The sequence below is a fragment of the Epinephelus lanceolatus genome, chromosome 20 (assembly GCF_041903045.1).
Source record: "Epinephelus lanceolatus isolate andai-2023 chromosome 20, ASM4190304v1, whole genome shotgun sequence".
Taxonomy (NCBI): Eukaryota; Metazoa; Chordata; class Actinopteri; order Perciformes; family Serranidae; genus Epinephelus; species Epinephelus lanceolatus.
Window position 1 is genome coordinate 40,225,510 of NC_135753.1, and position 12,632 is coordinate 40,238,141.

Here is a 12,632-nt window from a genome sequence, read left to right on the forward strand (position 1 = left end):
CAGGAAACAGCCAATGAGATCACAGTGCAGTGACCAAACAGGTGAACAAACCACAACCACATGTGATACGTACCAGGAAGATGTCGGTGCACAGTTTGAGGATTCGGTCGACACACGGCAGCTCCTCGAACATGATGGAGTGACTGATCCCACTGAAGAACTCACGCACAAACTTCCCGATGACCAGAACCACTGACGCGTACAATCCCATGATGCTGCGGGAGGGGGCGGGGACAAAGACAGTTACCACAGTACCACAGTTACTATGGTACCTAAAGTACCACAGTTACTACGGTACCTAAGGTACCACAGTAACTACAGTTACTACGGTACCTGAAGTACCACAGTAATTACAGTTACTACGGCACCTAAAGTACCACAGTTACTACAGTACCTAAAGTACCACAGTTACTACAGTACCTTAAGTACTACAGTTATTGCAGTAATCAGAGTACTATGTACCCGTATCCAGCCAGGAAGCCAAGACTCGGAGGACTGACTTTATCACTGAACACAAACAGCTGAAGCCCCGCCTCCCTTCTGTCAGTCAGAGAAGCTCCGCCCCCAATAGGTACCAGACTGGCAGCCGGTTGGTCAACGATCCACCAGTCCTGGATCTCTCTGCTCTCATTGGTTGACCGCTCCAGGGCCAGCAGGATGTCTTTGTAGTGACCATCTGATTGGAGCAGAAAGGAGAGTAGGAGAATTCTCTAAAGTTCTTGTCTAAAGTTGCGCTGTTGTTTAAAGTTGTCTGAAGTTTTTGTTAAAAGTTGCATTGTTGTCTAAAGTTGCGCTGTTGTTTAAAGTTGTCTGAAGTTTTTGTTAAAAGTTGCATTGTTGTCTAAAGTTGCGTGGTTGTTTAAAGTTGTTGTCTGAAGTTGTGTTGCTCTTTGAAGTTGTTGGCTCAAGATGTCTGAAGGTGCTGCCTGAAGTTGCATTGTTGTCTAAAGTTGCTGTCTGAAGTTTTTTACCAACCATAAGTCAGTTGCGTTGTTAACACCTGAGGGTCTGACTAATACCTGGAGCAACCATTACCACCCCATCAGGTCATGTTGGGATGGAGACGCTGACGGATCAGGACATATCTGTGTCCACTCAGCTCATAGTACTTGACTCAGCTGTTAGCCTGAGAGCTAACGTTATGCTAACAACATTAAAAACAAACAGGAATTCTAATCTGACAGGACGTTCTACGACAGGACGGACGAGATGTCCACACATGTCACTGTCCCCAAATCAAAGTCCAGATTTCACCAAAGAAAAGACGCCGTGTGTGACGTTACTGCCTGAGCCAATGGGATGAGAGCTGGTGGCTCTGAGGGTCAGTGGACTTCTGTTGTGTCCACAGGACAAGGAAAACGAAGGACAAGACGCAGGACGATAGACAGACAGTGAGACAGTGACACAGACAGTGAGACAGACAGTCAGTCAGTGAGACAGAGGGAATGTGGGATGGACAGTGGGACACACAGTTGGACAGACAGTTGAACAGACATTGAGACAATGGGACAGACAGGGAGACAGAGGGACAGTGGGACAGATAGCTGGACAGACATTGAGACAGAGGGATAGTCAGTGAGACAGAGGAACAGATAGTTGGACAGACAGGGAGACAGTGGGACAGACAGTTGGATAGACAGGGAGACAGCAGGACAGACAGTTGGACAGACAGTGGGACAGACAATGTGACAGACAGTTGAACAGACGGGGAGACAGTTGAACAGACAGCTGGACAGACAGTGGGACAGACAGGGAGACAGTTGGACAGACAGTGGGACAGACAGGGAGACAGTTGAACAGTCAGTTCAACAGACAGTGGGACAGACAGTGGGAAAGAAAGGGAGACAGTGGGACAGACAGTTGGACAGACAGGGAGACAGCTGAACAGACATTTGGACAGACAGTGGGACAGACAGTTGGACAGACAGTGGGACAGACAGTGGGACAGACAATTGAACAGACAGTGGGACAGACAGTGGAACAGACAGTGGGACAGACAGTTGAACAGACAATGGAACAGACAGTGGGACAGACAGTTGGACAGACAGGGAGACAGTTGAACAGACAGTGAGACAGTTGGACAGACAGTGAGACAGACAGTTGGGCAGACATTGAGACAGAGGGACAGTCAGTGAGACAGAGGGAATGTGGGACAGACAGTTGGACAGACATTGAGACAGTGGTACACACAGTTGGACAGACAGTTGAACAGACATTGAGACAACGGGACAGACAGGGAGACAGAGGGACAGATAGCTGGACAGACATTGAGACAGAGGGATAGTCAGTGAGACAGAAGAACAGACAGTTGGACAGACAGGGAGACAGTGGGACAGACAGTTGGACAGACATTGAGACAGTGGGACAGACAGTGGGACAGAAAGGGAACAGTGGGACAGACAGGGAGACAGTTGGACAGACAGTGGGACAGATAGGGAGACAGTTGGACAGACAGTTGAACAGACAGTGGGACAGACAGTTGGACAGACAGGGAGACAGTTGAACAGACAATGGGACAGAAAGGGAGACAGTGGGACAGAGAGTGGGACAGACAGTTGGACAGAGAGTGGGACAGACAGGGAGACAGTGGGACAGACAGTTGGACAGACATTGAGACAGTGGGACAGACAGTGGGACGGAAAGGGAGACAGTGGGACAGAAAGGGAGACAGTGGGACAGACAGTGGGACAGACGGTTGGACAGACAGTGGGACAGACAGGGAGACAGTTGGACAGACAGTGGGACAGATAGGGAGACAGTTGGACAGACAGTGGGACAGACAGTTGGACAGACAGTGGGACAGAAAGGGAGACAGTGGGACAGACAGTGGGACAGACAGTTGGACAGACAATGGGACAGACAGGGAGACAGTGGGACAGACAGGGAGACAGACAGTTGGACAGACAGTGGGACAGACAGGGAGACAGTTGGACAGACAGTGGGACAGACAGTTGGACAGACAGTGGGACAGAAAGGGACCTGTGTAGAGCTGTTCGATGGGTTTGGCGTTGGAGTCGCTCGGCGCTCGAATGAAACATGGAAACACTTCCTGTATCACCCTGGAAACAAGCACACACAAAACACACTGTAACAAACAACAACACACGTGTAGCCCTGCCCCCTGTCCGTAGCCACGCCCCCATACTCACACAGGAAGTGTCCTGGTTCCATTTAGCAGCTGGATCAGCTCCAGACGGGTCTCATCATCCAGGTAGGTCACATGTTTACCTGAAGCAAGCTCTGCCTTCGCCCCTAGACTCAAGTTCCTGTTTCCAAACAAACAAATAAACAAACAAACACAACTTCCTGCAGTTTGATCAGATCATTGACTGATGATTGATTATTGATCAGCAGAGTGAAGCTGACCTCTGAACAGTCCAGGACACAGTCAGGGGGAAGTGGTCCAGGTTGAGCACCTGGCTCAGGTACTGCCTGCTGGGAGGACTGATGGTCCACAGAGAGTTACTGCTGCCCTGCAGCTCCGCCACCGTCACGTCCTCATGACCATACGCCTCCAGGAACTGCAGTGCACTCTGGGAAACACAGGCCGCATAGTTAATGAGGGAGGACTACAGAGTGTGGCAGCAGCACCACAGGGCACTCACAGGTGTGTAGCTGACTACTGATACCGATACCGATACCAAGTAGTACTCACAGGTGTGTAGCTGACTACTGATACCGATACCGATACCAAGTAGTACTCACAGGTGTGTAGCTGACTACAGATACCGATAACAATACCGGGTAGTACTCACAGGTGTGTAGCTGTAGGAGCTGATGAAGGAGCTAAAGTCTTCCTCAGTCACATCTTTGAGCTGATTCTGCTGCGCGCTCATCGTGAAGATTGGCTGGAAGACAATAGGTCAGAGATCGTGCTACTGATACTGACACCTATACTACCGATACTGATACTGACACTGATACTACTGATACTGATACTGATACTACTGATACTGATACTGACACCGATACTACTGATACTGATACTGACACTGATACTACTGATACTGATATTGATACTACTGATACTGATACTGACACCGATACTACTGATACTGATACTACTGATACTAATACTGATACTGATATTACTGATACTAATACTGATATTGATACTTCTGATACTGATACTACTAATGCTGATAATGATACTACTGATACTGATATTACTGATACTAATATTGATATTGATACTACTGATACTATTGCTGATATTGATACTACTGATACCGATACTACTGATACTAATACTGATACTGATATTACTGATACTAATACTGATATTGATACTTCTGATACTGATACTACTGATACTAATACTGATATTGATACTACTGATACTGATAGTGATACTAATATTGATATTGATACTACTGATACTGATACTACTGATACTAATACTGATATTGATACTACTGATACTGATAGTGATACTACCGATAATGATACTGACACTGATACTACTGATGGTACTGATACTACTGATACTAATACTGATATTGATACTACTGATACTGATAATACTGATACTAATACTGACACCAATACTACTGATAGTGATACTACTAATGCTGATAATAATACTACTGATACTGATATTACTGATACTAATATTGATATTGATACTACTGATACTTTTGCTGATATTGATACTACTGATATTGATACTACTGATACTAATACTGATATTGATACTACTGATACTGATAGTGATACTAATACTGATATTGATACTACTGATACTGAAACTGATACTACTGATACTAATACTGATATTGATACTACTGATAATGATACCGATACTACTGATACTAATACTGACACCGATACTACTGATACTACTGATACTAATGCTGATACTACTGATACTGATACTACTGATACTAATACTGATATTGATACTACTGATACTGACAGTGATACTACCGATAATGATACTGACACTGATACTACTGATGCTACTGATACAGATACCGATACTACTGATACTGATACTGATACTACTGATACTAATACTACTATCCACTGCAGCAGGTTAGCTGCCATACTAAAGCCACTGGAACTGTTCCCTGAGACATTAAGGTAAGATAAGAAAACTTCATTGTCCATTACGTTTACATAAAATGGAGATTTGTCTTTGGCATCTGGCATATAAAATACAGCAGGAAACATAAAACACAATAAATAATGAACATAAGTAAGAACATCAAATACATCATAGATAGCATAAAAGCAGCATTTAAAACAACAGTGATCACAGCCTACTGTTGTTGATTATTTTGGAGGGCACAAATGAATTTTTGTAGCCGTTCTGCTTCACCAGAGGGACCACAAGTCTCCTGCCAGATGGCAGTAGCCTGAAAGATGGTAGTAGGGGGTGTGTTGGGTCATTGTAAACATTGTAAACTTGTAAACGTTGCATTTGTTTGGTGTGGTTTACCACCTGGGTCAGGTTTTTCCTATCTCTAACCAGGAGCATCCTATTCCAAGAGACCATGTTAAAGGTGAGAACATCAAAGGTGACATTGTGTGTCAGGTACAGCAAAGTAGGTCAGGTACAGTCAGGTGTGTCAGGTACAGTCAGGTACAGCAAGGTAAGTCAGGTACAGTCAGGTGTGTCAAGTACAGTCAGGTGTGCCAGGTACAGTCCGGTGTGTCAGGTACAGTCAGGTGTGTCAGATGTGCCAGGTACAGTCCGGTGTGTCAGATACAGTCAGGTGTGTCAGATGTGCCAGGTACAGTCCGGTGTGTCAGGTACAGTAAGGTGTGTCAGGTGTGCCAGGTACAGTCAGGTGTGTCAGATGTGCCAGGTACAGTCAGGTGTGTCAGATGTGCCAGGTACAGTCCGGTGTGTCAGGTACAGTAAGGTGTGTCAGGTGTGCCAGGTACAGTCAGGTGTGTCAGATGTGCCAGGTACAGTCCGGTGTGTCAGATACATTCAGGTGTGTCAGATACAGTCAGGTGTGTCAGGTTTGTCAGGTACAGTCAGGTGTGTCAGATGTGCCAGGTACACTCAGGTGTGTCAGATACAGTCAGGTGTGTCAGGTACAGTCAGACACAATCAGGTGAATCAGATTTGTCAGGTACAGGCAGGTTTGACAGGTACAGTCAGGTGTGTCAGGTACAGTAAGGTGTGTCAGATGTGGGTGGTACAGTCAGGTGTGTCAGGTACAGACAGGTGTGTCAGCTACAGTCAGGTGTGTCAGATGTGTCAGGTACAGAAAGGTGTGTCAGGTACAGTTAGGTGTGTCAGGTACAGTCAGGTGTGTCAGGTACAGAAAAGTGTGTCAGGTACAGTTAGGTGTGTCAGGTACAGTCAGGTGTGTCAGGTACAGACAGGTGTGTCAGGCGTGTCAGCTACAGTCAGGTGTGTCAGATGTGTCAGGTACAGAAAAGTGTGTCAGGTACAGTCAGGGGTGTCAGGTACAGTCAGGTGTGTCAGGTACAGTAAGGTGTGTCAGATGTGTCAGGTACAGAAAAGTGTGTCAGGTACAGTTAGGTGTGTCAGGTACAGTCAGGTGTGTCAGGTACAGAAAAGTGTGTCAGGTACAGTTAGGTGTGTCAGGTACAGTCAGGTGTGTCAGGTACAGACAGGTGTGTCAGGCGTGTCAGCTACAGTCAGGTGTGTCAGATGTGTCAGGTACAGAAAAGTGTGTCAGGTACAGTCAGGGGTGTCAGGTACAGTCAGGTGTGTCAGATACAGTCAGGTGAGTCAGATGTGTCAGGTACAGAAAAGTGTGTCAAGTACAGTCAGGGGTGTCAGGTACAGTCAGGTGTGTCAGGTACAGTCAGGTGAGTCAGGTACAGACAGGTGTGTCAGATGTGTCAGGTGTGTCAGGTACAGTCAGATGAGTCAGGTGTGTCAGGTACAGTCAGGTGAGTCTGATGTGTCAGGTACAGTCAGGTGTGTCAGATGTGTCAGGTACAGAAAAGTGTGTCAGGTACAGTTAGGTGTGTCAGATACAGTCAGGTGTGTCAGATGTGTCAGGTACAGAAAGGTGTGTCAGGTACAGTCAGATGTGTCAGATACAGTCAGGTGAGTCAGGTACAGACAGGTCTGTCAGGTGTGTCAAGTACAGTCTGGTGAGTCAGATGCGTCAGGTACAGAAAGGTGTGTCAGGTACAGTCAGGTGTGGCAGATACAGTCAGGTGAGTCAGGTGTGTCAGGTACAGTCAGGTGAGTCAGGTGTGTCAGGTACGGTCAGGTGAGTCAGGTATGTCAGGTGTGTCAGGTACAGTCAGGTGTGGCAGGTACAGTTGGGTACAGTCAGGTGAGCCAGGTACAGTCAGGTGAGTCAGATGTGTCAGGTACAGTCAGGTGTGTCAGATACAGTCAGACACAATCAGGTGTGTCAGATTTGTCAGGTACAGTCAGGTGTGTCAGGAACAGTAAGGTGTGTCAGGTGTGGGTGGTACAGTCAGATGTGTCAGGTGAGTCAGGTGAGTTTACCTGGAAGCCTCCCAGCGTGATGGTCAGAGAGACGTCGAGTGGTCGGTTGACGACTCCGGCAACAGATTTAATGAGTGACATGAAGAGCAGCGGAAACCAGACAATACAGATCAGCAGCAGAACAATGAGACCGCCCATCCCGTACTTCACCACACGCTTCTTCTTCTGACCGCGAGGCTGTGGGTACCTCTGCACACAGTACACACACAGTACACAAAGTGCATGAATATACACACACATGTGTTGTGGCGGCGAGGCGGGGGTTTCCTCTGCCGACAGATACAAACCTTCTCAGACTCTCTCCAGCACTTTAAGACGAAGCAGTGGGCGTAGACGTCCTCCACACAGATCCAGGAGGACAGAGACAGAGTGGTATCTGTCCACACCCAGTCCATCACTGCTCTCAGCTCCGTCAGGAAGGGGACGAGTCGGAAACTACAGGCAGACAGGTGGACAGGAAGGTGAAGACATGGACAGGTGGACAGACAGGTAAAGACGTGGACCAGTGGACAGACAGGTAAAGACATGGACCAGTGGACAGACAGGTAAAGACATGGACCGGTGGACAGACAGGTAAAGACATGGACAGGTGGACAGACAAGTAAACACAAAGACAGGTGGAAGGACAGGTAAAGACATGGACAGGTGGCCAGACAGGTAAAGACATGGACAGGTGGAAGGACAGGTAAAGACACAGACAGGTGGACAGACAGGTAAAGACATGGACAGGTGGAAGAACAGGTAAAGACACAGACAGGTGGACAGACAGGTAAAGACATGGACAGGTGGACAGACAAGTAAACACAAAGACAGGTGGAAGGACAGGTAAAGACATGGACAGGTGGCCAGACAGATAAAGACATGGACAGATGGAAGGACAGGTAAAGACACAGACAGGTAAAGACATGGACAGGTGGACAGACAAGTAAACACAAAGACAGGTGGAAGGACAGGTAAAGACATGGACAGGTGGAAAGACAGGTAAAGACACAGACATGGACAGACAGACAGGGTAAGGAAGTGTAAGGTGTGGGGGAACACTGTGTTGTTAAAATGTTTAAAGTCTGGTGACATGTGACAGGCTGCAGTCTAACATTTCCCTCTGCTCCCAGTGTCTGTGCTAAGCTAGGCTAGGCTAACAGTTTCCCTCTGCTCCCAGTGTTTGTGCTAAGCTAGACTAGGCTAACATTTTCCCTCTGCTCCCAGTATTTGTGCTAAGCTAGGCTAGGCTAACAGTTTCCCTCTGCTCCCAGTGTTTGTGCTAAGCTAGACTAGGCTAACATTTTCCCTCTGCTCCCAGTATTTGTGCTAAGCTAGGCTAGGCTAGGCTAACAGTTTCCCTCTGCTCCCAGTGTTTGTGCTTAACCAGGCTAACGTTTCCCTTTGCTCCCAGTGTCTGTGCTAAGCTAGGCTAGGCTAGGCTAACAGTTTCCCTCTGCTCCCAGTGTCTGTGCTATGCTAGGCTAGGCTAACAGTTTCCCTCTGCTCCCAGTGTCTGTGCTAAGCTAGGCTAGGGTAACAGTTTCCCTGTGCTCCCAGTGTTTGTGCTAAGCTAGGCTAGGCTAACAGTTTCCCTCTGCTTGCAGTGTCTGTGCTAAGCTAGGCTAGGTTAACAGTTTCCCTCTGCTCCCAGTGTCTGTGCTAAGGTAGGCTAGGGTAACAGTTTCCCTCTGCTCCCAGTGTTCGTGCTAAGCTAGACTAACAGCTGGATGTGGACTCACCCCTGGAACAGGAAGAGGTTGAGGTAGTTGTAACTCTTTGTCAGGAAGTTTCCCAAGACTCGTGTCGGGTAACCAGAACGAATCTGATAGGCCGACAGACCGAAGTAAACACACTTCACAAAATACCAGAGCTGAGCCACCAGGTTCTGATTGAACCGCCTGGAGACAGACAGACAGACAGACAGATAGAAAAACAGACAGAAATAAGTTGTTATTTACAGCGTCCAGGGACTTGTATGGACACACACACAGAGCAGTGACACCTAAAGGTAAATACAGTAGATATCAGTAGATATCAGAAGAAATCAGAAAATATCAGTAGATATCAGAACATATCAGTAGATACAGTAGATATCAGAAGATATCAGTAAATATCAGTAGATATCAGAAGATATATCAGTAGATACAGTAGATATCAGAAGATATCAGTAGATATCAGAGGATATCAGTAGATACAGTAGATATCAGAATATACAGTAGATATGAGTAGATATCAGAAGAAATCAGAAAATATCAGTAGATATCAGAAGATATATCAGTAGATACAGTAGATATCAGAAGATATCAGTAGATACCAGGAGATACAGTAGATATCAAAAGATATCAGTAGATATCAGAGGATATCAGTAGATACAGCAGATATCAGTAGATATCAGTAGATATCAGAAGATATCAGTAGATGTCAGAGGATATCAGTAGATATCAGTAGATACAGTAGATATCAGAAGATATATCAGAAGATATCAGTAGATATCAGAATATATCAGTAGATATCAATAGATACAGTAGATATCAGAGGATATCAGTAGATATCAGTAGATACAGTAGATATCAGTAGATATCAGAAGATATCAGAAGATATCAGTAGATATCAATAGATACAGTAGATATCAGAGGATATCAGCAGATACAGTAGATATCAGAAGATATCAGTAGATATCAGTAGATACCAGGAGATACAGTAGATATCAGAGGATATCAGTAGATATCAGTAGATATCAGAGGATATCAGCAGATACAGTAGATATCAGTAGATACAGTAGATATCAGAAGATATATCAGAAGATATCAGTAGATATCAGTAGATATAAGAGGATATCAGCAGATACAGTAGATATCAGAAGATATATCAGAAGATATCAGTAGATATCAGTAGATACAGTAGATATCAGAAGATATCAGAAGATATCAGTAGATACCAGTAGATATCAGTAGATATCAGAGGATATCAGCAGATACAGTAGATATCAGTAGATACAGTAGATATCAGAAGATATCAGTAGATACAGTAGATATCAGAAGATATATCAGAAGATATCAGTAGATATCAGAAGATATCAGTAGATATCAGAAGATATATCAGTAGATATCAGTAGATACAGTAGATATCAGAAGATATCAGTGGATACAGTAGATATCAGTAGATATCAGAAGATATATCAGTAGATATCAGAGGATATCAGAGGATATCAGTAGATATCAGTACATACAGTAGATATCAGAAGATATCAGTAGATATCAGAAGATATATCAGTAGATATCAGTAGATACAGTAGATATCAGAAGATATCAGTAGATATCAGAGGATATCAGTAGATATGAGTAGATATCAGAAGATATCAGTAGATATCAGAGGATATCAGTAGATATCAGCAGATATGAGTAGATATCAGAAGATATATCAGAAGATATCAGTAGATATCAGAGGATATCAGTAGATATCAGTAGATATCAGTAGATAGAGTAGATATCAGTACATACAGTAGATATCAGAAGATATCAGTAGATATCAGAAGATATATCAGTAGATATCAGTAGATATCAGAAGATATATCAGAAGATATCAGAAGATATCAGCAGATACAGTAGATATCAGTAGATATCAGAGGATATCAGTAGATACAGTAGATATCAGAAGAAATCAGAAAATATCAGTAGATATCAGAAGATATATCAGTAGATACAGTAGATATCAGAAGATATCAGTTGATATCAGTAGATATCAGTAGATACCAGGAGATACAGTAGATATCAGAAGATATCAGTAGATATCAGTAGATACCAGGAGATACAGTAGATATCAGAAGATATCAGTAGATATCAGTAGATACCAGGAGATACAGTAGATATCAGTAGATATCAGAGGATATCAGCAGATACAGTAGATATCAGTAGATACAGTAGATATCAGAAGATATCAGAAGATATCAGTAGATATCAGTAGATATCAGAGGATATCAGTAGATATCAGTAGATACAGTAGATATCAGAAGATATATCAGAAGATATCAGTAGATATCAGAGGATATCAGTAGATATCAGTAGATACAGTAGATATCAGAAGATATCAGAAGATATCAGTAGATATCAGTAGATATCAGTAGATACAGTAGATATCAGTACATACAGTAGATATCAGAAGATATCAGTAGATATCAGAGGATATCAGTAGATACAGTAGATACAGTAGATATCAGTACATACAGTAGATATCAGAGGATATCAGTAGATATCAGTAGATATCAGAAGATATCAGTAGATACAGTAGATACAGTAGATATCAGAGGATATCAGTAGATATCAGTAGATATCAGAAGATATCAGTAGATACAGTAGATATCAGAGGATATCAGTAGATATCAGTAGATATCAGAAGATATCAGTAGATACAGTAGATACAGTAGATATCAGAGGATATCAGTAGATATCAGTAGATATCAGAAGATATCAGTAGATACAGTAGATACAGTAGATATCAGAAGATATCAGTAGATACTGGTAGAGAGGAGGCACTGCCAGAGTGTTTTAATGTCACAGACTGGGGACTTTTTATAGAAGACTTCGGAGATGACATGGAGGGTCTCTCTCGTTACATTAAAGACTACATACAATTCTGTGAGGACAACATTGTCCCAACAAAAAAAGGTTCACTGCTTTTCTAACAACAAGCCATGGATCAATAAAGACATTAAAGGCCTTCTTAACAGGAAGAAGAGGGCGTTCATGTCCAAGGATGACAAGGAACTCAGGGCTGTTCAGAAGGAGCTGAAGAGGAGACAATCCTTCTCACCCTCTGCACGACAAGCTGTGGCTGATGGCAGCTCATTCAGCCAGCCATCTTATTCTATTTAATGTCCTTTGATTTTGTCTTGTGCTGCTGTGATACTTGAATTTCCCCCTGGGGGATCAATAAAGTATATCTTATCTTATCTTAGATACAATAGATATCAGTAGATACAGTAGATACAATAGAAACAGTAGAAACAGATGGTTACCTCTCAGTGACTGTGGGCAGGATGAAGAACATCCAGAAGTGAATCCCAAAGACTAAAATCACCTGAAAGACCAACTTCCCCAAAACAGTCTTCCTCAGATACAGAGCTCTGTCTATCACCATGGTGCCTGCAGACAGACAGACAGACATAGGTCTAAACAAACAAACAAACAAACAAACAAACAAA

General features: G+C 43.9%; 1 protein-coding gene across 2 annotated transcripts in view; it reads right to left on the reverse strand.

The window, feature by feature from the left end:
- Positions 1-12,632, reverse strand: part of LOC117265052 (piezo-type mechanosensitive ion channel component 2-like) — a 107,790-nt gene that overhangs the window by 2,147 nt on the left and 93,011 nt on the right. For both annotated transcript variants that reach the window (XM_078162789.1, XM_078162790.1), the window contains 10 exons: positions 12,447-12,573; positions 9,172-9,330; positions 7,738-7,885; positions 7,451-7,639; positions 3,756-3,848; positions 3,367-3,533; positions 3,150-3,266; positions 2,980-3,059; positions 463-676; positions 74-215 (listed from right to left, as the gene is read on the reverse strand). In XM_078162789.1, the coding sequence (XP_078018915.1) occupies positions 74-215; positions 463-676; positions 2,980-3,059; positions 3,150-3,266; positions 3,367-3,533; positions 3,756-3,848; positions 7,451-7,639; positions 7,738-7,885; positions 9,172-9,330; positions 12,447-12,573 (1,436 nt within the window). The remainder of the gene's footprint in view (positions 1-73; positions 216-462; positions 677-2,979; positions 3,060-3,149; positions 3,267-3,366; positions 3,534-3,755; positions 3,849-7,450; positions 7,640-7,737; positions 7,886-9,171; positions 9,331-12,446; positions 12,574-12,632) is intronic.